Genomic DNA, 25,267 nt, shown 5'->3' on the forward strand with positions numbered 1-25,267 from the left:
TGTTTTGGTTTGAATTAGTCGGTTGTATTAGAGACCGGTGTGGGATACCATTAGAAAAGCAAAACATGGGGTTTGGGGACACGGTGTATCCATTTCACGTGCCCCTCCGGAGGCGCCAGTGGGCCATTTGAGACGCTTCTCGTGGGATCCTATTAGAGGGCATCGGTGCTGAAAGCTGCACGGACTCTCCCACGAGCACTGTGCGATTACGCGTGGGGTCACCACTGTACCATTTTATGAATGCCACTGTTGCAGTGCGCGCACAACCGTTATTTCCGGTCAGATACTCATCATTAAAATCCTGTCAAATGCCACCTGACAAATCCTAGGAATTTAGAGAGCCTGTGCAAGTGATGCTCAGTGTGAACAAAAACATTTACGTCCGTCAGCAGTTCTACTTTAGAAATGTGTAGCTATTTTCCTATTCCAACAGACAAAAAAAAAATGTAAAATGTAATGTAAGCCTATCGTTTTAGTAATAATAATAAAAATATTTATCATCATTAAGTAAAACCGCTTTTGGAAAAAATACAGCTAGTTGCTTTAAAAATTGAATCTAAGTTTATTGTATATAGGCCTACTGAAAAAAAAGAATAGCAATTGTTCGTTTTTCAGTTCTGATGAGTAGACAATTCTTTGAAATTAAGAATATAAAAACAATTAAAAATACATTTCTCCCCAAAATTACGTTTCTTAACCGAATGAAATTGGGGGGAGGGCAAAATGTTTTACTAATACTGAGAAAGGAAGATGCTGAATTGTGCTCTGAAAAACATAAATTTTATATTTTATTGGAAACATCTACAGTTATTTTAACTGTTTAAAAATAGTCTGAATGGATGCTTATTGTGGTTTTATTGTCATTGGATAACTTGTAGTATAAATTATAAAGATATACTAAATAATACTTTTATTAAAAATTAAGTAAAATTTTAATTATGTTATACTACACTATAATATAATATAAATTAATAGGATACCCCAAATTATTCAGAATAGCCTAAAAATGCACCGTGAATGAAATCCTACAGTATACCAAAGTTTTTTTTTAAGTTTCCTGAATACTTGCATGCGGGATAAATGGCAACATAACACTAGGCATATATCACTGCAAAACTGGTGATCATCGTTGTGATTATCTGTGCAGGTTTTGTGTTTGCTTCCACTAGGAGTATGTAGCCGCGTGCGGGGGTTACGCCCCTGAGCGCGAGAGATAAATGGTAAGATCCTTCAGCTTGTGAGTTAAGTTACGCTCATCCTCAGCTCACGCATGACACGTTTCTGCTCCAAAGGAAGTCGCGTTATCTTCAGGTCCTTTTAGAGAGCAACAATCTCGCATCTCCTAAGACTTAACTTTTCTCCACTACATCCTCGTCCCCAGCTCAACATGTCCACCGGCTCCATCAGCGATGTGGATGAATTTCACGAGTCCGAGCTGCTGGATGGTCTTTTTAAATTCGGTTCCGGCAAAGATACATCAAATGAGAGCACGGAGGACAGTTCCAACTGCGAAGGGGCATCGGTTACAGAATGTACGGGGAAAAGGCGCAAATCAGCCGCGATGCGTAAATCGGCGCCCAATGGAGTGGCCCAAGAGGGCAAGCAGGTCCAGAGGAACGCGGCGAACGCGCGCGAGAGGGCGAGGATGCGCGTGCTGAGCAAAGCTTTCTCCAGGTTGAAGACGACGTTACCGTGGGTTCCCCCAGACACCAAACTCTCCAAGCTGGACACGCTACGACTGGCCTCCAGCTACATCGCGCACCTGCGACAGATACTCGCCAACGACAAATACGAGAGTGGCTACATACATCCAGTCAACCTGGTGAGAGACTTTTTCAACCTTTTTTTAAAAAAAGGAATCCTAGTAAACAAGATGTGTTTGTGGTATATATGGTATGTACAATGTAACATGTTTTTGTTATAACAAGTTTCCATCCATTTAACAGTATTTTATGTAATTTCTATCAGTTTCTATGAATTTTCGTAATTTAAATTCGACTTTCAATGTTCCAAAAGTTGACTTTGGCAACACTTTTAATTTACATACGAAATGGAGGAAAAAATGTAACTACTAAGTTTTAGTGCATTGAATGTTTTGAATTTATTTTGAACTAATTTGAGAGTATAAATGGTAAAAATATCATGCCTAAAATACAAGTTCTGGAAATTATTTGTCTTTCAGAAACGATATGCTAGTTGACTAATACCATCTTGGTTTTTATTTCAATAGTGTATAGACGGTATAGGCTACTTGACAAAATGGTATGGAATATCCTTAGTGTATATAGCTACTTTATGTAGATTATGTTTACCTTTATTTATATACATTTACAAAGCAAACATAATTTATCATTCCACTGTTATTTGGTGTGTTTGCCGATTTTGATTGAACTTTCATTCATATTTTTTCCCCCCTTTTCCCACAGACGTGGCCATTTATGGTGGCAGGCAAACCAGAAAATGAACTTAAAGAAATGCTGAATACTACACGTTTATGTGGGACTACAGCTTCCTGAGACTCCAGATGGACTAAAAAAATGGACCTATTTGAAATATTTGAATTAAAGAAAAGTATAATAACACGTCATCTCCTATCTAAACACACGAGTGGGAATAACTGGGGACAACATCCTCACTCGCATTCCTTTAAAGAGAAATTTATATCTATTTAAATATTCACACGTGGGCCTTGCTGGTTCAAGGCAACAATGTGTGATTTTATGCAACTGTTTTTATAAAGATTCTGTCATCACATTTTTTATTAAAAACACGAGAAATCATTATACATAAGGCTTTGGTGACGCAGTGTCCTAACGTCACGCGCCTTTGTTGTTGGCATTAGAATAATTGTAAATAAAAATGTTATAGATTCAAGTGGTGCAAGTTACCTCTTTGATCGAGCATGGACAGAGTTCATGTTTATTCACTTTGCTTTGACCTGTGTGAACCCTTTTATCATTTCGCCCCACCCTTTTCTCTCAAGATTTCTGGCAAAAAAGACATGGCACCCTGTCACCCTGCCTGCAGAAGATAACATGATTAATTCCCTTAATCGGAAGAAACATAAAGCTTCTCTTTATCATGATATATCTGTCATCAGATAAGCATGGTTTTAACCGTTTTGGAAATCAGAGCGAGCGCTTCTAAGTTAACAGAGATCGAGAAACCAAAAACTCTTTTAATTCAGAATTATTTTTTAAGTAGTCAGGCCAGAAAAAAAGTAGGCTGACGTGGTCTGTGTTTAAGGTCAGTTGTTTTTAGACCAGTAAATCGCGCAGCTCTTAATCTCACTGTGCAGCCGTTGTTTAATTTCGCGCGGGGTTGTGACCGTTATGTTTATAGCGCTCGGACAGATATTTATGCGTCACTCCTCCTAGGGGCGCGAGAGCACGAGTTACCCGGAGTTACCGATGATGGGACGCCCGATGTCACAGCCACGCCGCGGTCTCACAGCTTAGAAAAACATTGCCCCCGCGTATATAACTGTATTCCACATTAAACTAGTCATCACTGTTCTCTCGCTGAATTACAGAAATCCGCGCGGTGAGACTGACACAACGGTTTGATGGCGCAAGACAATAACAAACCCGCCGCCACCATCCATCACGCGCTGTTATTGTAAGGAGAGGCTGAGGGGTGATCTACGCGAGACTGAGAGCTAGGGAGGCTTATGCACAATTGGGCAATAAAGCAGTTCTAAACATTGTGAAATCTTCTGATAAGTCTTAAAATAAGATATGACTACAGGAATACTTTTTATACTCACACATTTTAAGCCTTAGGGTTTTAAATGAGATGTGTCGGTCACTGGGCTATTTATTTATAGGCCTATGCTTTGTTTTTGTTAGTTTTTTTAATAATATGTTTTGACTTTTTTTCTTTTTTAATCAACAATAATATTCGGCATTATTTGAGCTTATATTAATGGCAAATCCAGACTGACGTAAAACATTTATTAGCCTATTAGAGCTGTCATGACGCCAATTTGAAGGCCTATCCTGAAGGCTAACTGGGTTCCCTCGGAAATATCCTTTTGCTTTTAGCATGGTGGTTAGTGATTTATGCGATTTTGCGTTCAATTTCACTTAAATCACACATGTTATATATCAAACTCAAAACACAAACAAAAAACAACAACCAAAAAATGTTGCTCGCAATTCGTCATGAAAATTATATATATATATATATATATATATATATATATATATATATATATATATATATATATATATATATATATATATATATGTAGCCTATAGCAAGAGAGAGAGAGGGAGATTAATAAATTAATATAGCTAGTGATTAGGCCTATGGTTGACTGTGCAATTTATATTGTAAAACAAAACATACAAATATTTTAAAGTATATTTTTATATAGTTTTTAGATTAATTAGTTAATAAATTAATATTGTTAAACATTCATAATATAATCGTAGGCAAATACTGGTGTAGGCTAGTTGTAGCCTGTCGTTTAAGCAACAATTGGAGCAGTAACTTGAAGATTTCTGACAATCGAGATTTTTATATTGCCTATATTTTAAGACACTTTTTTAAAACACCACTTTTTTATTGTTCTTTTTATAAAATAGTCTCAATCTGCTTCGACAATTAAAGTGGCATTTTCTGTGTATACTTTTAAAGGCACTCCAGAGAATGTAAAAATATTTATATCGCACGCTCATAAGTTTTATGGGACATCTTTTTCTCACGAACGTTGGAAAGATCCCCTCAGAGAATAAGACAGAAAGATCATTTATTTCTCCCCTTCTTCGTCTTCTTTTTCTGTCATCACCTGAAAATCAAAAGAAATACTTTTTTTATTATTTGAAGGAGTTCACCTTACTTCCTGTGCGAAGCGCACGTTCATCGTATATATATATATATATATATATATATATATATATATATATATATATATATATATATATATCAGCAAGGATAAGTCGATGCTCTCCATCACCACAAGACCACCGCGGAGAACACTGAACAGTGTCCGGGTCAGCTGCGCTCTGCCCGGCAGCGGGAGGGGGAGGAGGAGGCAGGGTCGGTCATTAGAAAGATAAAGTGGACCCTGGATTCCCATGCGCTTAGAGAATATGGCTAATTGTTTTGTTGGACTGCTGCCCAAAGCTCTCTTTTATAGTCCTAAAGTCTCTTGAGAGGGAACATTGGCATGTGGTCTAGATGCACATAACTAAAAACGGCCAGATAAGAGTGCGTGTGTGTCAGCTAAAGTTTATGATGAGTCTTGTTTTTGAACGGCTAATGTTAAACCGCTCGTGTCTGGACTGCATCTGAGCTGGTATGTTACCCTTCTCTCAAAACTCCGTTCCATTAATAGTTTTTTTTTTAGTGGGTTAACAAATTTATTTATACTTAACATAAAACAACACAGACATTAAACGACCAATACCCTTTAAAATGTTATTTTGTGAGCGCGGTGGGAGAAACTGCATCAATCATGACACAAGAGGTTTCAGCACCTATAGACACGGAACAGCGACTGAAGAGCTCAATCAGTCTCACTGCTGTAGGTTACATCAGCGACGTGAAACCCAACATTGTAGCATTTTACAGGCTGGATTAGGACCAAGTGCACCGCAGAGTAACGAAGGCACGAGTACTTAGTAACAAATGTAAGAGTTTGTTTCACTGTAGGTCTGCTGGTGCAAGAGAAGCCTATAAAAATCAACCATCTGAAACGTAAAAGCTTTTAAAATAAGACGTTTAATTGTGCTACATTTTAAGTAGATCAAAACTAACAACCTGCAGTGGTGTGTTGTTTGGCACTTTTTGGACCACTTTGAATCATTACTGATGAAGATTTAAACTCTGTAAAATCATAAAATCGTATAAATTACTGTTTCATCCATTTTAAAATTAAAGCTGCGGTAGGGAACTTTTGACGCTCTAGCGGTTAATAAACAGAACTGCTTGCGTCTTGCGGAAGAACATCGTAGCCGGAACTACTTCTCTCTGTTTATGTCTATGAAGAATCACAAAGGTACTGGGTTACTCTGCCGCGGTACCCCCGAAGCAATCTAAAATAGTCCGAATATAAACACTTATTATAGGTGCACCCTAGTGATTCAGGACAGGCTAAAAACACGGTTGGGAAAATGGATTCATGGTGTACTCGCTTATTATATACATTTTTCTACATTTTGAACACAAACAAAGTTACGGACCGCAGCTCTGATTGGTTATCTTTTACCGGGAGCAATGGAGTTTCTGCAAATGGCAATAGGACACTGGGAGGAGCCAGAGGAGCTTGATTTTTTTCACAGATTATCTGTCTCATATTCTACTGTCAAGACATAATGACAGGTTTAATAAATATGTAAAAAATACTTTTTTTACAAAAGTTCCCTACAGCACCTTTAAACCAAAAATAAAAAGATTATACTTAATATCCTGTTTTTCTCTCTCTCCATTATTATCTCTAATGTCTCTCATGGTGCTTGAATTCATTATCACTAATTAATTAATCAATATTACCTATTAATGACTATTAGTTAGAGCAAACGCTTCAGGTTTTTACATAATATTGGAATTACTTGTGGGGGGAGGGTGGACTGTATATTATTACACTGTTTAAAAAAGTTATAAATAATGCAATGATAATTGGAGTACTTTTATAAAATAAATTAAGTGTTGCTTGCTGCTTCTTTGTAATTATATGTAAAAAAAAATGCTTGCAATTTCTGAGACAACATAATATATATATAGTCAACCTAAATTGTATTTTAACATTTTAGTGTTACTGCAATGTGTCGTGAAGCGTTCAGTGCTGGACCAACTTTCATGCAGAAATGCAATATTTAAACTGAAAGTCGACCATGTCCTGCAGAGGGAGCTAAAATACAGTTGTTCACAGAACATCTAGATTGTGTCACCAAGAGTTCAAGAAAATAGCCATTGGGTGGCAGTAAGACTGCAGACAGTCAACTACAGGATGATCTCATGGAAATCGTGCATGTATGCGTATATCTGCTATGAAATGAATAATTTAAAAAACTAAAATAAAACTGTTTTCACACTCCAAAAAAGTACCATGATTACATGCTTGTAGAAATCCCACCCCCCCAAGTCTAGTCCTAAAGCTGTGTCTGTAGTGTGTTAGTAATGCTTTTGTGTGCGCCTGTGTCTGGTGAATCAATGCTAAACTACTTCCATTTGTGTGAAATTGACCAGCATTTCAACTGCCCCACCACCCTATGCACAGACTCTTTAAATTCAAACCAGAAGCCTACTGCACATTAAAAACACACAAAGACTGTCCTTCATCTCTTTAAGTATTTCATTAGAAAGTGTATTTTAAATTGAAGTAAATGTGTGTGTGCATGTGTATCTCGACTAATTTGGATAAGTGTGCAGTCAGGGGTGGATAGTGAAGTCTTGTAAACTCTGCCATGATGAAAGTGCAGCGAATAAATTGCACACAAGGTAAATGTTACAGGAACACGATCGTGAGCGTGTGTACAGGGTGTGAAATGTTTGTCCAGGTGGGGGTGATTACTGATTGAGTGGTGCAGTAGAAGAGTAATTCACTGTGAATCCATGTCCTTTGAGAATAAGCAGGTGTTTTTAAATGTATGAAATATTTTTTAGGGGAATATTATGGGTTCAAAACAAGTTAAGTTCAGCTGGCAGCCTTTGTGGCAGAAATAATTTTGACTCATCCCTCACAAATTTGAGGTTACGGTGAGGAACTTGAAAATAAAAGCGAAGGAGGGCAATTCTCAGAGGACATATTAATTTTAATTGTTCTCATAAACACAATAGGTTTAAATCTCAATTAAATACATATCTTTTTAGCCAAGCATTCACATAATGCTGCTCATAAACCTATACATTTATATCTGATCAAATAGTTCTTAAGCTGTTGCCTTCATTAACTGAATGCTTGATGTTTACAAACCACACATGCGTTTTTGTACAGCTGTATATTATGGACCTTACTTGACACACTCATCTCTTAATGATGATAGAATTCTTCCATAAACATGCATCAAAAAATCATTTTGAAAGTGATTCCAATGATATCGGTTCACTGCATTGTTTAAGTTGTGGTTTGGATTCTGCTGTTCCTTTAAATTTAAAACCTTTTTTAAGACTACATATTTATCCTTATCATTTTAGATATTTTCTTGGTGCCAACTGGCCTTAACCCAGATTTTTAAACTCAGAATATTCCTTTAAATACTTGTTTGTCTTTCTCATTTCTCTCTGTCCAGTCTGACTGTCTATAATGTTTGTGAAAATGATTTCATCCAGCACTATAACAACCACTGCTGTTTCTGCACCCACTTTCTTTAACTGAAGCTCAGCTGTGTGTGTGAGCATGTTAAAGTGTGTGCTGCTCTCTGCTCAAGCGTACACCTCCCTGATAGCCACACGGATTCAATTAAAGCTGGAATTCCCAACCTAAAGACTGGAATCATTCATGTCTCCACCTCCGTGATATTCCAGGGTGTCCCCAACCATGTACTCTGTGTTTGTACGTGTGCATAGAAGCGTCAAGTCTGCATGTGTTTGAGAGTAGCTACTTCTGCATAAGCATGTAAATGCATGCGTGTGTGTGTGTGTGTGTGTGTGTGTGTATGAGGGGAATTCTGAAGATAATTGAGAGAGGGTGAGGTTCCCACTCTCCAGCAATGAACGCTGTAATAAGACTGTGTTTGCGCTGAGACAGGGAGAATGTCTGATTTTACCGTTCCTTTAAACAAAAGTGAACAGTGCTCTCATTCAAAACAGATGGTGAAGGTCAAATCGAGGAAACAGTGACAGGAGTGAATGAGGGAGAAAGAGCGACAGACAGACGGAGTGAGAGAGACAGAGAGGAAGGGGGACAATAGAGAGACAGATCGAAGAAGAGGTAGAGGGGAACTGAGGTAGAAAATGAGTGGAAAAATAAACTCAGCTGGACTTTCTAATCCTTTGTGGGATGGGAATGTTTATCCACTGTACCTGGATAAATGAGAGTGATGTAACCCTGATTAGTCAATCACTTAACTAATCACAAGGTTAAAGTGATGTTTATAATGCTATTGTATATTTATAATACATTTTTAAAATATATTTATTTTAATTTATATTGTAGTCATAGGCTTTTATGTTGACTTGGTAGCTATACTTAGTATTGATGTCTGTATGCATTGTTGATGCAACATGATGCAACATGACTTTGTACTAACTTAACTATCATTATTAGTTCCTCGATTGAGTGCTTCAAGTTTTCATGCTTGCTTCTTTCACTGCGTCTCCGTTTGTCCACCCATGAGGCCACGATGCCCTTCCGGAGCGGCCAAGGATCATTTTTCACGCGACACCGGATAACAGTCTCCCTCCCGCTATTAATATTTAATCAAGCAGCGCGCCCGCTGCGGACAAATGATTTTTTATTTCTGACTGACGGCGGCCGCGGACTCGAGTTACATGCGTCATGCGGGAACGAGCCTCGTGTCCCCAGTGCTTCTGGCACGGCGCACATAATACACGCCAGTGCACGCGCTTGCCGCCAAAACCCATCAAGCGTTGCGCTGCAAGCACTAGGACGCGACAGTTTCATTAATTCGGGATTACGGAGACTTTTCATCTAATTTATATAGACTAAATTAGGTCTACTTATTACCCCTTGCCTGCTCTTTTGACGCTTGAGATGTGTGGAGATATCTGTCAGAGGTAAATTGGTCGTGTTGGCAGCTGACATAAATAGGCCCTATAAATCAGGATGTAGAGTGTTATATTTTACATAAATTAAAAAATGAGGAGGAACAGAGGTAAAACGTCCGACGAACCAGTCCAACCAACTAGTTCAGTGGTTCCCAAACCTGGTCCTGGATGCAACACTGCATGTTTTGCATGTCTCCTGAAACACACCTGATTCAGGTCATCAGCTCATCAGTAGAGACTCCTGAAATTGTCAGAGAACGGAAATGTGCAGTGTTGGGGTGCCTCCAGTACCAGGGTTGGGAACCACAGAACTAGTTGGTTAGTGATTTTATCGAGTTTATCAAATATTTTTCACAAATCTGTCTAATTCTATGTTAGTGAACACTTTGCCGAGATATCCCTTCCACCACACAGGTGTGCCATATCAGGATGCTGATTAGACAGCATGATTATTGCACAGGTGTGCCATAGGCAAGCCACAATAAAAGGCCACTTTAAAATGTGCAGTTTTACTGTACTGGGGGGTCCGGAGGGGTCCGAAAACCAGTCAGTATCTGGTGTGACCACCATTTTCCTCAAGCAGTGCAACATATCTCCTTTGCATAAATTTATAAGGTTGTTGATTGTGGCTTTTGGAATGTTGGTCCACTCCTCTTCAATGGCTGCGTGAAGTTGCTGGATATTGGCATGATCTGGAACACGCTGTCGTATACGCCCATCCAGAGCATCCCAAACATGCTCAATGGGCGACATGTCTTGAGAGAATGATGGCCATGCAAGAACTGGGATGTTTTCAGCTTCCAAGAATTGTGTACAGATCCTTGCAACATGGGGCCATGCCATATCATGCTGCAACATGAGGTGATGGTCGTGGATGTCACAACAATGGGCCCCAGAACCTCATCACGGTATCTCTGTGCATCCAAAATACCATCAATAAAATGCACCTGTGGTCATTGTCCATAACATATGCTTCGCCATACCATAACCCTACCACCACCATGGGCCACTCAATCTACAACGTTGACAAGCACTCACCCACACGACCCATACACACTGTCTGCCATCTGCCCTGTACAGTGAAAACCGGGATTGGATGTACTGCGAAATTCTTTGTCTTTGGAGATGGCTTATGGTAGATAAATGAACATTCAATTCACGGGCAACAGCTCTGGTGGACATTCCTGCAGTCGGCATGCCAACTGCATGCTCTTTCAAGCCTTGCGACATCTGTGGCATTGTGCAGTGTGAAAAATCTACACATTTTAGAGTTGCCTTTTATTGTGTCCAGCCTAAGGCACACCTGTATAATGATCAAACTGTCTAATTACCATCTTGATATGCCACACCTGTGAGGTGAATGGATTATCTCGACCAAGGAGAAGTGCTCACTAACACAGATTTAGACAGATTTGTGAACAACTGACAATAATAAAAACTTGTGTACATAGAAAAAGTCTTAGATCTTTGAGCTCAGCTCATGAAAAATGGGGGCAAAAACAAAAGTTTTGCGTTTATAATTTTGTTCATTGTATATACACAGTAAACATACATTATGTAAACAAAACCTTTATTCTGGATGCAGTTAATCATGATTAATCATTTTACAGCACTACTTCATTAAACTTTTTTGTTTTGATATTTTTATTAACAATGTTTAGCAGTGCTTTATTTATAACAGCCCACATTATCAACTTTTAAAATATTATCTTTATTAACTGATGATGTCATTCACGCATCTGCCTTCTCATCAATTAAACTCAATTTCCCATGATGCCTCAAGAGACACAAAAGGTCACAACTCAGGCAATTCTCCTGTTACAAATCAATACTGGGAGTTATTGGCATTGAGCAGTAATTCATTAAGTGCCATATCAGATGCAGCCTAGTTTGGCACTTAACTAAAATATATCACCAAAATCATATGTAATGAGAAATATGTTTCATATTTGGAAAGTATCTCTTTACAATGTCTTATTCTGATGTAGAATCCACTGTATCTAATCTGTATCACAAGTATTTACTGTTTGCACTCTGATCTTTAGGTCTGAATATCTGTATTAAGTTCAAATGGACATGGAAGTGTCTACAGAACTGTAAATGTAAGTATCTAATGTCATAAAAATATTAGATATAAAACATAAGTCCATTTACTTTCTATAATACAAATTTCATAATACAATGTTATTATTTTGTTTCTTAACACTTTTTTAACTACCTGTTTACTTAAAAATAAAACATTAGTGTGTGGGTGTATGTTATTTGCAGCCTTTTCCATTGTCTGGTGGTTTCTAGCTTCAGGTGTTGGTAAGGCTTATTCTGTCCTTTTTCCATGTCTTCGTTTCACTCGCTCTTTCTCTGTTGTTTCTGTTCTTTTCTTTCCTCTGAAGCTGTCTGTTTTTGGGACGGGCCAGGCTGAAAGGAGTTTTTTTTTTTTTTAATCAGATCATTTACTAAGAGAAACTCGAGATGTTCAGGGACCTGCGATTGCCAGAGACACACCGGAGGATTACGGTATGACCCCCCAGGGACGCTCACAAATGTGCACACAAACACCCACCTACATTCTTAAATGGGCACAAAAACAAATGTGCGCAATCAGGAATAAATGTGCTGAAACACAATATTTATAACAATGAGGTTTCTGAGATTATGGCGATATCATTTGAAGGGGAGAAAGAAACACAACAGACAAACATCCCTTATAAACAGCGGCATACATATTGTCTCTCATACACCTGGTGTCCCTGTCCGTACCTGTGAGTGTGCATAGCAGCTGTTGAGGCAGTCAGAGCCAGGATGTCCTGCACTACAGATGGTGCAAGCATGGTTGAATAAGTGTAAGTAATGATTTATTGTATTTAAACAAATGAATTTGATCGGAAGGCTGAAGTATTCATGAATGAGAGGTTATCTCTCTCTATGTTTTTTAAATCCTGAATTTTGAAGTTATGCCAAGTACAAATACTCAGACTGTGTGAGCGTCTGTGTGTGTGTGGGTGAAGGGGACGGGATCATTTTACCCCAAAAATGTGGCAGCTACACAAAAGCATCCCATCCGGCTGGACCTGAGGGACCAGAGGAGGGAGGGGTTACCACGGCGATGGCAGAATCCAGGAAACTCGAGATGACATAAAAGAATGCATTAACAGAGAGAGAGAGAGAGAGAGAGAGAGAGAGAGAGGTAATTCCAAGAGGGCAAAAAGAGGTAAAACAAGTTAATCATTTTGAACTGCTGTATGAATGAGTACATGATTTGTGTGTGAGAGGGACAGTGTGGGTGTGTGCATTGTTTGTGTCCATGTTTTTTGGGTGTGTTTAAGGACACAGTGCGTCAGGTGTAACATTACTTTAGACAGATTCTGAGCTGTTCGCAGCACGTAATAAAACATACACATACAGTAAATATTACAGTTATAAATGTGAGTGAGCATGTGTGATATGTGACTACTGTGAATTAAGATGTATTAGAAAGGTAGAGATTGTTATCAACTTCAGTGTGTATTGTAATCAACATTAATCTAGATCTTTGTGACTGACAAGAATGGCTGCTGTCTCTTATATACTCTCTAAGGAAACAGCTAAGTTTCAGCTCTTTGTATGAATAGCACTTACAGTATTGCTTGTGTACAACTAGACCTATAAGTCTGGGTTAATTCACCCAAAATTGAAAATTGTGTCATCACTTACTCACCTTCGCATCGTTCCAATCATGTACGACTTACTTTCTTCTGTGGAACACTTTTTTTTTTGTCCTTTTATTGAACTTCATCGGGGGCCAGTGTTGTTCAGACTCCCAGTGATTCAAAACATCATCTTTTTGTATTCTGCATGAGAGCGAATGTCGTACAGACAGTGTTGGGGAGAAACTAGTTACGGTAACACATTATTTTACGGTTACATTTACTTTTATAATAACAATAAATTATGCACAATTACATGCAAGTAAACCTGAGACAAACACTAATCCTAACTCTAACCATAAAGTAAGTACAGGTAGTTAATCAGTATTACTCAGTACTTAAATGTATAATTATACTATAATTATACTGCTGCAGGACATAACAGCCTTCTTAAAATTGAATGATAATAAAATTTACAAAGTTTTCTTTAATTCTCACTCAAAAACAAAGAAAACCAGAGCTTCTATTACCTAATGAAAAAATCATTAGCATTCCCTTGATAGCATAAGGATTGACCCCTTGAATCAAGGATATGGATTGGTCCTTGTCATCCAGGTTCAGGTCACACTTTTTCAGCTGCAGCCTTTTTAAATAAACGATTGCATTATTTGAAATGTGAGCCTGTGTGGTTTAAAAATAGTGAAGGTTTTTATATTGTTTGATGTTGAACAACAGCTAATAATGGAACTATGTAAACACGGTACTCAAGTAATAATTTTTAAGGAATCTGCTTTGTTAACATATGAAAATAAAGGGGCCAAACATTGCAAAAATAATAATGGTTTTCAAAAAGATTTTGCACTCCCTCATTAACCCCAATATTTTAAAGTTATTATAGGCATTTGGCAATAACTGATTATGCATTTGGGAAGTAAAATCTATTCCAGTGTATTGGTTTGCTCAGACTGTTTATTTCAGTGAACTCAACTGGTTCAAAATATGATTCACTAATGTATTACACCAACACTCATTCTGTTCTCTAGAGTTTCCCACTTAAAATTGTTTAAATCTCCACGGCAGCCATAGTTTCCACCAAAATATGAAAAAGTCACTACAGTTCTTGCTTTAACTGTAATAACAAAACAATAATAATGTTTTATAAGTCTTTATAATTTCTTTGTTTTTATGAATAACAATAACTATATAAGCAATAGTATTTTGAAGGAAAATGTGGTCTATTTTTGGTGAGGTTCATGCTGCTTTTCATGGCTTTTTGTTGGTAAAATATATTTTAGTTAATACTGCTTTTATGACCATTTTATTAGTTCCCATCTAAAGTTAGTCATCCAAATTTGTTCTTTACAGTCAAGCAACATTCAAACTTGAATCATTTAAAAAAAGATCTGTTTCAAAATAACAATCGGACATCACTAGTTTGTAGTTTAGGTTATCAATCAAATCAGTGGTCAGTGTACCACAAAAGTGTTTGTCCAGCGGTCGGCTCCTCTGATGACAGAGAGACTCCCTCTCTGGTTTGTGTGTCAATGCTGGCGCCAATGCTGGGGGGATTGGCTTTGTGTATGTATGCATGTTTAGATATATGTGTGCAAGTCAGGGAGAGGGCAGTATGGCTTTTTGTATTTGAAATGGTAAATTAGCAGTTTCCAACCCTCCCAGTAAAGCCTTCCCTTTGTTTAAACCTTAATGTCATCGTAAATTAAAGGGTTGATATCCTCAGTTTCACATTTTTTTTTGGTCTCTTGATCTTTATGTTGCTCTTACTCTTTCATAAAGACAAACATGAAGCACAGGAAATGAATTCAGGTGTCAGAGTCCAGCAAGGTTGGTTGGTAGACGGTGACTAGTTAAACAATGGGTCAATCAAAGAGAGTTACAGACCTCTGTTTAATAATGTGTACTGTCTAACAGAACCATCTTCCATGACAGATAACCAGTGATCTTAATTAGTTTCCAACAACACAGCAGGGTGCTCATCACTATACAGTACAGTGGCTCCTCACAGCTCAGAACAAATTCATTCTGTGCGCTTCGCATGATTTGATGCTTTGGAACTTTTAAAAATTAAGGAAAATGTGTAGTTTGATTATTGTAAATGAAAGTTAGCAACAGAGTTGAGTAAACAACCAGCTGAGTAAAGCAGATCACTGAAAAAGAAAACGTGTGTTTGCTGGGTTGCATTTTTTAAATAAAGGTCATCTTTACATTTTTGTGGTGCAAGAAAGCGCCAAGAGCCATGTGTGCAAACCAAAAAAAGATTATACCTAAGATCAAATGTGTATTTGTGCATAAAGGACTAAGTAATTCATGCAAGTTACTTATCAGGATCCTATCACATTATTTTGAGGGCCTGAGTTGAGGAGGTATAATTAGAAAGTGATATTTGAGAGGCATTTCCAAAGCATGCTCAATAAATGTGCATAACCTGATATGATTTAAAGTGCCTCAAAGATCTTGCCAAAGTCAGATCCGTGTTCTAGGAGTGGGAGTCATGAGTTTGATTTTGGCTCGCTTTGTGTATTAATCCCAATTTGACTGTCACCCCATAATTTCCTATCATCTCTGTAAAGCGGACCACCACCAAAAAGAGATCTTTGAAATTGCACAATGTTCCTCTAGGCTGCCCTGACTTTAAAAAGTATGTAAAGTTCCAGTTCATGTCAGGGTATTTCTGAAGAAGAGCCTATTTACTTTCATTCTGGACAAGTTTGACTGCCTTGTAAAAAAAAAAAGTGTAAAATGGGAAAAGTGAGTTTGTATTAACCCCTTGTCAAGAGAGTGAGTGAACATTCAACATCTGGAGAAGTCTTTTGAAAGTTTTGATTAACCAAAAAATTGTTTTGCTGTGTTGATTAATCAGAGCACAGTTAAATTCTGTTTATACTTAATGTTAATCGTGATTCACAGTTTCCCACTTTGTGCAGCTAAAAAGCCATTTAGACAGCTGATTATGATATAAAGCTGAATCCAGAATTTGTGCAATCAGTGTCCTTGTACGTTTTATTCAGGCTGATTTATTGAGGGCTCTGGCTTTGTCTTAATTTGGTGTCTCAAGGCTCTCTCCGGGCTCGTAATTGTCAATTTAATTTCACAGGGACATTTCACTAAATTTTTATGGTCATATTTGCAGGTGCAGGTCATTGGTATGAAATGTGTTTTTTTTTCTCTCTCCCTGAGCTGGTCGACAAACCTGTTCTCTGTCACTGCCAGCACTGAACTACGAAGTTGAGAGTAATTGGGGACCTTTCAAACATGAGGTCATTAGCATTGGAGATATACCACACCTAGAATCAAAATGAAAACATTTCTGTTGATATTCGTGCTGGAAGTTTATAATTAAAGCTTGGAAGGCTAATTAGTTGGATTATTAAGGCATGTTGAAGGAATGTGCCTCTAATGGAAAATAGAAACATGTGAACCGCTCTGTTTTTTCACTCTTTCATGCAGTTATTTTCTGATCATGTCTCTGCTAATATAACCCTCCGTGTTTATTTCCCCTCATGCACTCATTAGAAATGAAAACATTGTGCACGCTTTTGCTCGCAGGTCTTGGACAGAAGTGCATTGTATGTGTTTGTAAGTTCTATCAGGGATTCCAAAAAGAGGGAGGGTAAGAGATCAGCAAGTCGAATATTATCCTTAGACATGGTCATTGTTGCCAGAATATCGAAGCCAGGGCCACAGTCTCAAAGCATGCTGGGAGTTGCATGCATTCCACTGTATCCACATCATTTTGGGGTTGCGGGTAAGATGGGTTCACTGTCTGATCAAGACTCATCGGTTAACAAATTAACTAATTCACTTTTCGTTTTTTAGCTCTTCACCATGACTGCTCATAAACTTTCAATTGTGGTAGCCCACTAATTAGTATATACTGTGAGGACACGCACATGCTGACTTCAGGCACCAGAGAATAAGTCAGTAGTCAGACACAAGCGCTATTGGCAGCCAAAGATGTGGTTTTGTTCAATTCACCAGACTAACATAGTGGAATGCATTCATATTCTAGCAGTCATTTAAATGGCAGTATACAGATGGCAATTATGTCAGATAATTTCTTCTCCACCTACACAAACATACTAATGCTTTATGAAGACATCATTCTGTAGTTTATAACCTTTCTGCTATACCTTTCCAGAGACATATAAATTGCTAGTGTAATTCCAGTGTCTGAGGGTTTCTTCCAGTCGCAGATGACCAGTCAGGATCCACTCTGGCATGAAGGAATGATTTGGAGTGCAGCTGAGCCATGGTATGTTACTAATTCACCTTATAATAAAGTACAATTTTTGACTACTCGTTGAGTCATAGTCTAACTCTAAACCAAGAATATTTCCTGCTGAAAAGACCACACTGGCTCCACACTGAAACTAAAATGGTTGCAAAAGTAACAAAAAAATAAACAGTTGTAACATCTAGACTTCTAGTGCAATATTTGTGTGTGCATATGTAGTTTTGTCAGATATCATGTTAGTGCACATCAGTGTTTCATGCATGTTGCAGTGAACATGTGTGATGTCTGATTGGCAAACAAATGATTTGTTCAGTGAGTATGCAATCAGTCAAAAGTTTGGAATGATTAGGCATTTTAAATGTTTTTGAAAGATGTATCTTATGCTCACTAAAGCAAGCTCCATTTTTTTTTTTTATCTAAACCCAGAAAAATGGCAATTAAATTAGAAAACAATTATTTTAAATTGTAATAATATTTCACAATATTATTGTCTTTTTTGTATTTTTGATCAATAAAAAAAATGCAGCCTTGGCGAGCATAAGAGATGATTTTCAAAAACACAAACAAAAAATAATTATTCGAAACGTTTCACCTGTAATGTGAATAGAAAAGTGGTATATTTAAAAAAAAAAAAAAACATTCACTGTTTTTACATTTTGGTTTAGCAGAGCGAATCCAGTAATAAAGTTGAAACAGCTGTAATGTAATCTTTGTTTAGAATAAGACTGTAAGGTGATTGTCATGTTGGAAGCATATTCTGAACAACTGGCTTGAGAATGTAAATTTGGCAGATAAAGTCAATTGGCTTGTAAATGTTTCACTTTAGAAGCCAATGGCTCCCTTGTCATTTTTTTTCCCTCTGGTCTGGAGCTCTGATGCATCTTTAAGGTACATGTCAAGCTCTTTATTCATTTAGCACTAAGCTTGCCTTGTGATACTTTAATGGAAAGTCCATGTGTCCATGAGAGAGAGAGAGAGAGAGGTTCTTTAGGTCCAGCCGACATGCTGAGTTAATGGAAGTAATCCTACACCCTAATGAAATAACAATGGTGCTGGACAGCACACAGACACAGACACAATTCTTCTCTGCCGCTCTCCTTCCCCTATGTCTCTCTCTCTATCTCTGTCTAGCTGTTCAGATATGATGTGCCCTCTAAACTCAGATTATGTGCAACTTTAGATCATGCATCGCCGCAGTGACCTCTAGACAGTGCATAGTCACATATAAAATTAGTTTAATTGCTGGCACAGACTGCATTTCCACAATTCTGTTAGTTTAGGGAGGATGGTGAAAGTATTTAAGTGATTTGACCTTTGCCCTTTTAGTGGATGATACCAAATTTGATCAAAAGATTGTTTGTCTGTGTGTTATTTGTTTGCTGCCACCTTGATGAAGAATGAAGTGCTTCAGTGGGATATAAAGCCTGGCAAATGAAACTCTGCTCTGTTAGTTACAAATATTTATGATTAGACCCAGAGTATCCAGTGTCTGCATAAAAACAGAAGTCAGAGAGTATACAAACACATAAATACACACTCTCCCACATGCACATAGACATGTCGGCTTATTTTCAAACTGACGCTTACAATAAATGAATCAAACGGAAACATATGCATTGTACTGTAAGGGGAAATGTCGTGAACAATTTCCAGAGGCAACTTCACTCTCTCTCACATGCAAAGACACATGGAACCTGATACCAAGACGTCTACATCAGCAACAATTCTAAAATAACAAACATGTCAGAAGTATTTCTGTCACACTCTCCTCTGGTCTCTCTCCCTCTGTTGATTGTTTCTGACTCGCTGAATTCACTTTGTAAGTGTTTCGGATTGTGAGCATATTTTCTGGGCTCCTTTCTTCAGGTATTAGCAGAATTTATGAGGTGTTAAATATTTCCTTTGTTCCCCGAGCAGGCAGCTGCTGGAACCATCAGAGGCCACACGGCCAGACCGAGTTCATTAGCCTGCTTAAGGAGCCTGTCTCTGGGGCTCAGTGACCACAGTCCTCCCCTCTCTACACTTATCAAGAGTACGGTTACAGCACTTCAAATACTAATGAAATCTATTAAATAATGTCTTTTCATTACAGTCTGCCATTGATGCATGAATCACCGTTGAAAATGCAGAGGAGAACTACTGCACTGTCAAGCCACAGTACATCAATAACACTCGAATAACAGACACTGGCACTTTACAAATGAGACTGGGACAGCATGTTTGCAGAGCACCAGCAAGCCTTTAGAGATGATAAACAGTCATATTTAATTATACAAAATTAATCACTGTCACTTCAGAGACTTCAATAAATGTCCACCTGCTGCTCTTTGTCCTACAACTTGGTTTAAATGTAAGTTCATTAACTATTTAATTAACCATTAACATTAGAACAATTAGAAAATTTGGTCATCATTTACTCATCCACATATCAGTCCAAACATGAATGCTTGTTTTTTCCTGTGGAAAATAAAAGAAGTTAATTGGAAAAAGAAAATAGTTTTGCTCACCATTGTTCTGATTGGCCACAATGTTTCGATCATTCATCAGTTAAAGGGAAAAAAATATTCAGAAAAGTGTTCTTTATTGTTAACAACCTGGTCTTTTAGACTTTGAGTATACCAACTGAGCATTACTGATCAATTTTCTTTGAAAAACAGCTGAAACATTTTTTTAAACGTGGGTGAGTAAATAATGACAGAATTTTAGTTTTTTTTGTGTACAACTTAAATCGCTATTAAAACTGCAGAAAAATGTGAAACTGCAGATGAAGATTTCATGCTGCACTTATTGTTTTTCATACACTTATTGTGCAATATCTGGGCAACATGGGCCTATGTGCGCTGGAGGGGGAGGGGTGGCATAAACCGTGCGTCTTCACGCCAGCATGCCAGATGCAACCCCATTCGCGCCCCTCTCGATGTATTTTTATTCTTTGTTTGACAGGCATCTTCTGGTTCTACCGTGTCAGCACAGTGCAGTGGCAGCCAAAAGTTTTGCACAGGTCTATAAATAAGACCCCGCTGAGCGCATGCTAGCCCCCCAGCCCCAAAAAGTACAGCCTGCCTGCACTTGCTCTTAAAGGCCTTTGTACTAATTTAATTTTGTTTTTTAAATTAATAGCTTTCTGTCATCCAGTTCCTTTGAACGGACTTTTGATTCCACTAAACTGCACTAAAATACACTAAACTAAATACAAAGTGCTTTTAAAATGACATGGGCAGAGGTGTGTGCTCGTCTCCCTCGTGTTTTGAGAGAGTGGGGAAATGTTGTTTCTTTCCTGATGTTTATGGAGCCAAATTCTCATGCAGCATGTGGAGTTAAGCCTGCAGATCAACAGCAGCCCCCTGCTAGTTACATTCCACTCAACAGCATGAAATTCTTGTTTTCTTTCTGTAACAGTGTGTCAGTCAAACATGGCCCTCAGGAGCATCATTTTTCAGTGCTTGAGGAGGAGTCTGGCTAATACAGCAGTAATCGCTGAGCACATTCAAGCGGCAATTTACTTCATAGTGGAGCTTTATTGCTTTCTGTTGCACTCTTTTAGTCTTTCTTTGCTCATTGCATTTCTTTGATACAATACAGATTTTTTAAAAAGGCTTTTACTTGCCCACAGTCTGTTTGCGCTCTGATTTGTATTGCTCTCTGTAGACTCAAAATATTTTTTGCAATTTTTTTTCTGCACAATATTCACAGAGAATACCTGGCCGTTATGTCAATGTTTTTTTCCAGGCCAATTTGTGGCTAAGGATGGCTATTTGCGGTGCATGTTCTCAAAGTCAGTAAACTGCAATCAGCATCAATAACTTCCCTGCAACTTGTGACGTTTTCCTGTTTCTTTCTCACGCTGAATTTGAGTCGGACTTTATCCACCCTCGTGTTAGGACATGTTTTAAATTTTTGACTGAATAAACCTGAGCTATTTTAGTGGTTTGGCTACTCGAAGTGTTGATAAATGTTAATTAGAGGAGCTCTTTTCTCGCGGAAGTGGAAGTCCAATACTGTGGTGAATCTGATCCCAAGACAAGGGTCTGACTTGGTTGTTGTTGTGTGGTGGTGGTAAATAAAACTGCTGATCACTCGGACGAAACTATTAATAAGAGCCTCATCCTGGCCCTTGTGCTGTGCCCCATTACTGGCTTGGGTGCGAGCCAACAGCAGCACCACGCATGGCAGCTGCGCGCATGCGCATCAATGAGCGCTCTTGCTCCGCCGCTGCAAGAGAACTTTAATAATGAAGTAGACCACGGAGTGCGCGTGTGCTCACGTTAACTTCAGGAGCGTAAATTTAAGGGGAAAACACGGCTAGGGCAAGTAAGCGTTCCTCGGAGTTTGGGTTATAGTGGTGATCTGTCGTTTGGAGCGTTCCGCTCCGGTACAGCTCTCATGAACTTAGGGAGGACTTCCCCGCGAGCTTCACTGACAGTGCGTGCACTGACTGGCGTGAGCTGTTCCTCGCGCTCCACGCAGCTCGGCCACTTGAATATTTTTGGATGAGCATGTCAACAGAGTGAATGCGAACGGACCTTCTGGAGAGTTTGGAAATCGTAGCAACGCACAACTCATAAGAGTAAGTACCCATTTTAAATAGCCACAAAATAACTTTTTTACTTTTGTGGAAAATTTAAAAAGTTTTGCTGATTATTTATTGTAGCAGTTTACAAGCGTAAGATCAGTTTGTTGGAGCACCTGCTCACGCCTGATACTTTTACGTGATTTAAACGTCTGAGAAAATTGGTGCTCAAAAAAGGTGAACTAAATTTTATGTTAGATAATTTCTGCATTCCGCATTAGGCGACCTATAAAACCTGTGGCACTATTATTATTTTTTATTTATTTACCAATTATCACTTTAAAATGTCAACATTCGAAATGAAAACTGCTGCCTGAAAATTATTAAATAGTCAAAGTGGTTCCAAAGAGACCTTTTGTTTTGTTTTGTTTTTTACTTTTTGGACTTTTATTTATTTTTTATTAAGATGATCAAGAAAATCGATTTTAAACGTTGAAAACTCGAGAAATGACCAAGTTTAATGGATGGGGAAAATGTTAGGACAGTGATACCTTTTACAGTTTAAGCACATTATAACATTTTCACTATTCTCAATTACAGGGATTTACATTAATCTCTTTCAAACTGAGTTACAGAAAGCGCACCATTTTTGCTTCTGTTTATTATTTGATTTTATTGTAGGCTACTTTATGGACGAAGTGCAGTGATTATATTCACATATATTCAAGAGGTCTTTTGATAGACTTCATTTATTGTAACTTTTTTTTCCATTGAAAACCTACCGAATAGCCTAGTGGTTCTGAGTTTGTTGGATGATTCCCGTATCCGTTTGAATCGCGCGTCCATGTCCGTTTTCCCATGCACGTGGAGTTTGTGTTTGTACTTGATACAGAGGAAACGGGAATATCATGCCGACACTGAAGCCGCTTCACTGCGCGTTGGCCATTGGTAGCTTTCTCGCGCTGTCGATGGCAGCTCGAGCCGATACCGGAGAAGGAGAGACCGGATTGGATTACACACTTAACACGAAATAATTCACAACACACAGGTCTCTCTGGTGGCTGGTAATATGATGGAGTGTACTAGCCAACGATTGCATAAGAGGACATCAGTGACCTCCTCTTTGGCCATCTACAGGCCTCAAATTTTGGAGAAATTTATGAATCTATTTTTTTTAAGTTTTGTAGGACACTTTGGCTGACGGGTTTACGGGGCACAGTCTTGGATTTAATGGTGCGACATCATTGTAAACGCTTTTTTTCCTAAGTAGATTGTAGAGTCTAGATGAAATCTAATAATAGGCTAGCCTTTGTTTTAATCTCATACAGTTCTCTTTAGTGGGTGAAGGATTTAATTGCACACACAAAAGTCAGTTTTTCTTCTTACTTGTAAACAAGAAAAAAATCTGTCCTTGATGTTATTTTGAAAGTTACACATCTGTAAATGGGTCTTGGTTCATTCCTGTTTTCGTCAGCCATGTTGAATATTTGTTGTTATTAGCCTAATTTAAAATAAAAACATAATGACATATAAGAGAGTAGTCATGTAGAATTATGAGTAAGGGTCAAAGGTAACCACCTATGGTGGATTTGATGTAACATCACACCCTGAATTGTTAAAAATGTATTTTCAAGATCTGTGCATTTGGATGCCATTTTCAATTTCACAACAGTTAACGACTACTATTTAGTAAATCCAGTAAACAGTAAAAAAATAAATAATAATGTTTATGTTTTGTCAGGAAAGACCGCTCTTGAAAATTAAGCGTGTTAAACTGTTATTTGTGGCATCTAAGGTATCAAAAACATTTTCACTACAGTTCCTAAGTTGAGCTGTGGTTCTTTTGGAAATCTTGCACAGACTGGATAGTTTTCTGAAGAAGTAAAAGGCTCTTTTATCAACTTTTTGGAAATTAGAAGTTTCTCACGTGGTGGAGGAGAAAACATTTAGGCAATGCCATTAAACCTGAGGCCTGTCTAATAAATACAATCAAATCAGTTCTAATAACAATGAGTAGCTAATGAATCTAATGCATTTAATAATAAAAAATCCCTTAACACAAAGTCTTTTGCTCAATTAAAAACCAATTGTTCCCGGTCCAGCTTGTTTGTTTATTAATAGGCGGTGTGTTTTGACAGTGGAGTGAGCGCTGATGATTTAAAGGCAGGAAAACGAAGGCTTTGACGTATTTGGCTTTCCTGCGCGTTGCGCTCGTGCCGCGGCTCTGTCGAATCGCGAACAGAATGCCGCTCCGCGTTCTTTCTTGACAATAGCAGTAAAGCGCGTAGGCGCGCTTTGTTATTTTGAGACGGATTGATCTTCTCTAGTTGGACCGTTTACAATCCCCAGAATGTTTCCTTATGTGTTGTTTACCTTGTTTGACTAAATCAAATATTTTGGTCTGCGACAGTTGTTGCATATCAGTGTTTTTTTTATTTGAAAATGTGTGTGTTGACAGAAGGCACATAAATTTCAGCTCAATGGTTCAGTTACGTGGTTAGTGTAATGTGTCTTCTGCTGGCTGTCCGTCTGTTCATTGTGTGTGTGGCTGCGTGTGCGCGCGCCAGGATGTAGAACATTGTGTGTGTGTGTGTGTGTGTGTATGAGGACAGTGGGCTCAGAGGGCACTGAGTGATATCAGTAAAAATCAATGCTGCTCAGCTCATTCCCCCGCCTGAGCATTAAAGGCTAGAATTTCAGAACACAGCTTCACCAAGCAAATGAAAAATTCAAATGATCTGTTCTTCAAACTGTGCCCTTCAACTCTCTTTCTCTCCCTTCCAATCACACACACACACAAGCTTGTAGACAGTACATATGTTTGTTGGGACTTCCCATTTACATCTATTGTTCTTAGATCATTGTAATGCTACCGTAAACTAAAGCATATTCTCAAACAGAAGCATCATGACTATTTGAACGGACCTTTCAGGTTTTTGAGCAAAGTCAAAAATTGTTTCAATGAAGATAGAATCAGGTGTTTGTATATTGTATAATGATTTGACAGAAATCTTCAATTCACATAAAACTGGGCAGTTCAACTGAGTAGAATGCATGCTGGCTGTCAAGTTAAAAATCAGTTTTGCTTGGTTTATTTAGAACACTGGCCTCCTTTTATGATAAACAAAAATAGCATTTCAAGATTTTATTTGGTCAATTTATGAATTCTTTGTGCATTTCTATAAGCAGGATTTTCTCCACTAGCTG

The 25,267-nt window shown here is 38.1% G+C and overlaps 2 protein-coding genes across 10 annotated transcripts in view; both read left to right on the forward strand.

Annotated features, from left to right (window-relative positions):
* Nucleotides 1-1,193: 1,193 nt before the first annotated feature.
* Nucleotides 1,194-2,874, forward strand: tcf21 (transcription factor 21). The gene is made up of 2 exons (XM_026199957.1): nt 1,194-1,822; nt 2,427-2,874. Exons 1-2 carry the CDS (start codon nt 1,388-1,390, stop codon nt 2,514-2,516), a joined length of 525 nt encoding a protein of 174 aa, XP_026055742.1. The 5' UTR covers nt 1,194-1,387; the 3' UTR covers nt 2,517-2,874.
* Nucleotides 2,875-14,537: 11,663 nt separating this feature from the next.
* Nucleotides 14,538-25,267, forward strand: part of eya4 (EYA transcriptional coactivator and phosphatase 4) — a 36,614-nt gene continuing 25,884 nt past the window's right edge. Inside the window, exon 1 of one of the 9 annotated variants that reach the window (XM_026199907.1) lies at nt 14,538-17,568. In XM_026199907.1, coding sequence (XP_026055692.1) covers nt 17,566-17,568 — 3 coding nt within the window. In that variant the 5' untranslated portion in view covers nt 14,538-17,565. Of the gene's footprint in view, nt 17,569-21,668; nt 22,118-25,267 lie in introns of those variants that run through there. The other 8 variants (XM_026199906.1, XM_026199911.1, XM_026199912.1 and 5 more) reach the window with 8 other exon arrangements.

The sequence above is a fragment of the Carassius auratus genome, chromosome 23, assembly GCF_003368295.1.
Source record: "Carassius auratus strain Wakin chromosome 23, ASM336829v1, whole genome shotgun sequence".
NCBI lineage: Eukaryota > Metazoa > Chordata > Actinopteri > Cypriniformes > Cyprinidae > Carassius > Carassius auratus.

Coding starts and splice junctions, on each gene's coding strand:
- tcf21 (XM_026199957.1), top strand. CDS start 1,388: ATGTCCACCGGCTCCATCAGCGATGTGGATGAATTTCACGAGTCCGAG. Junction 1,823..2,426: donor ACATACATCCAGTCAACCTG/GTGAGAGACTTT, acceptor CTTTTCCCACAG/ACGTGGCCATTTATGGTGGC.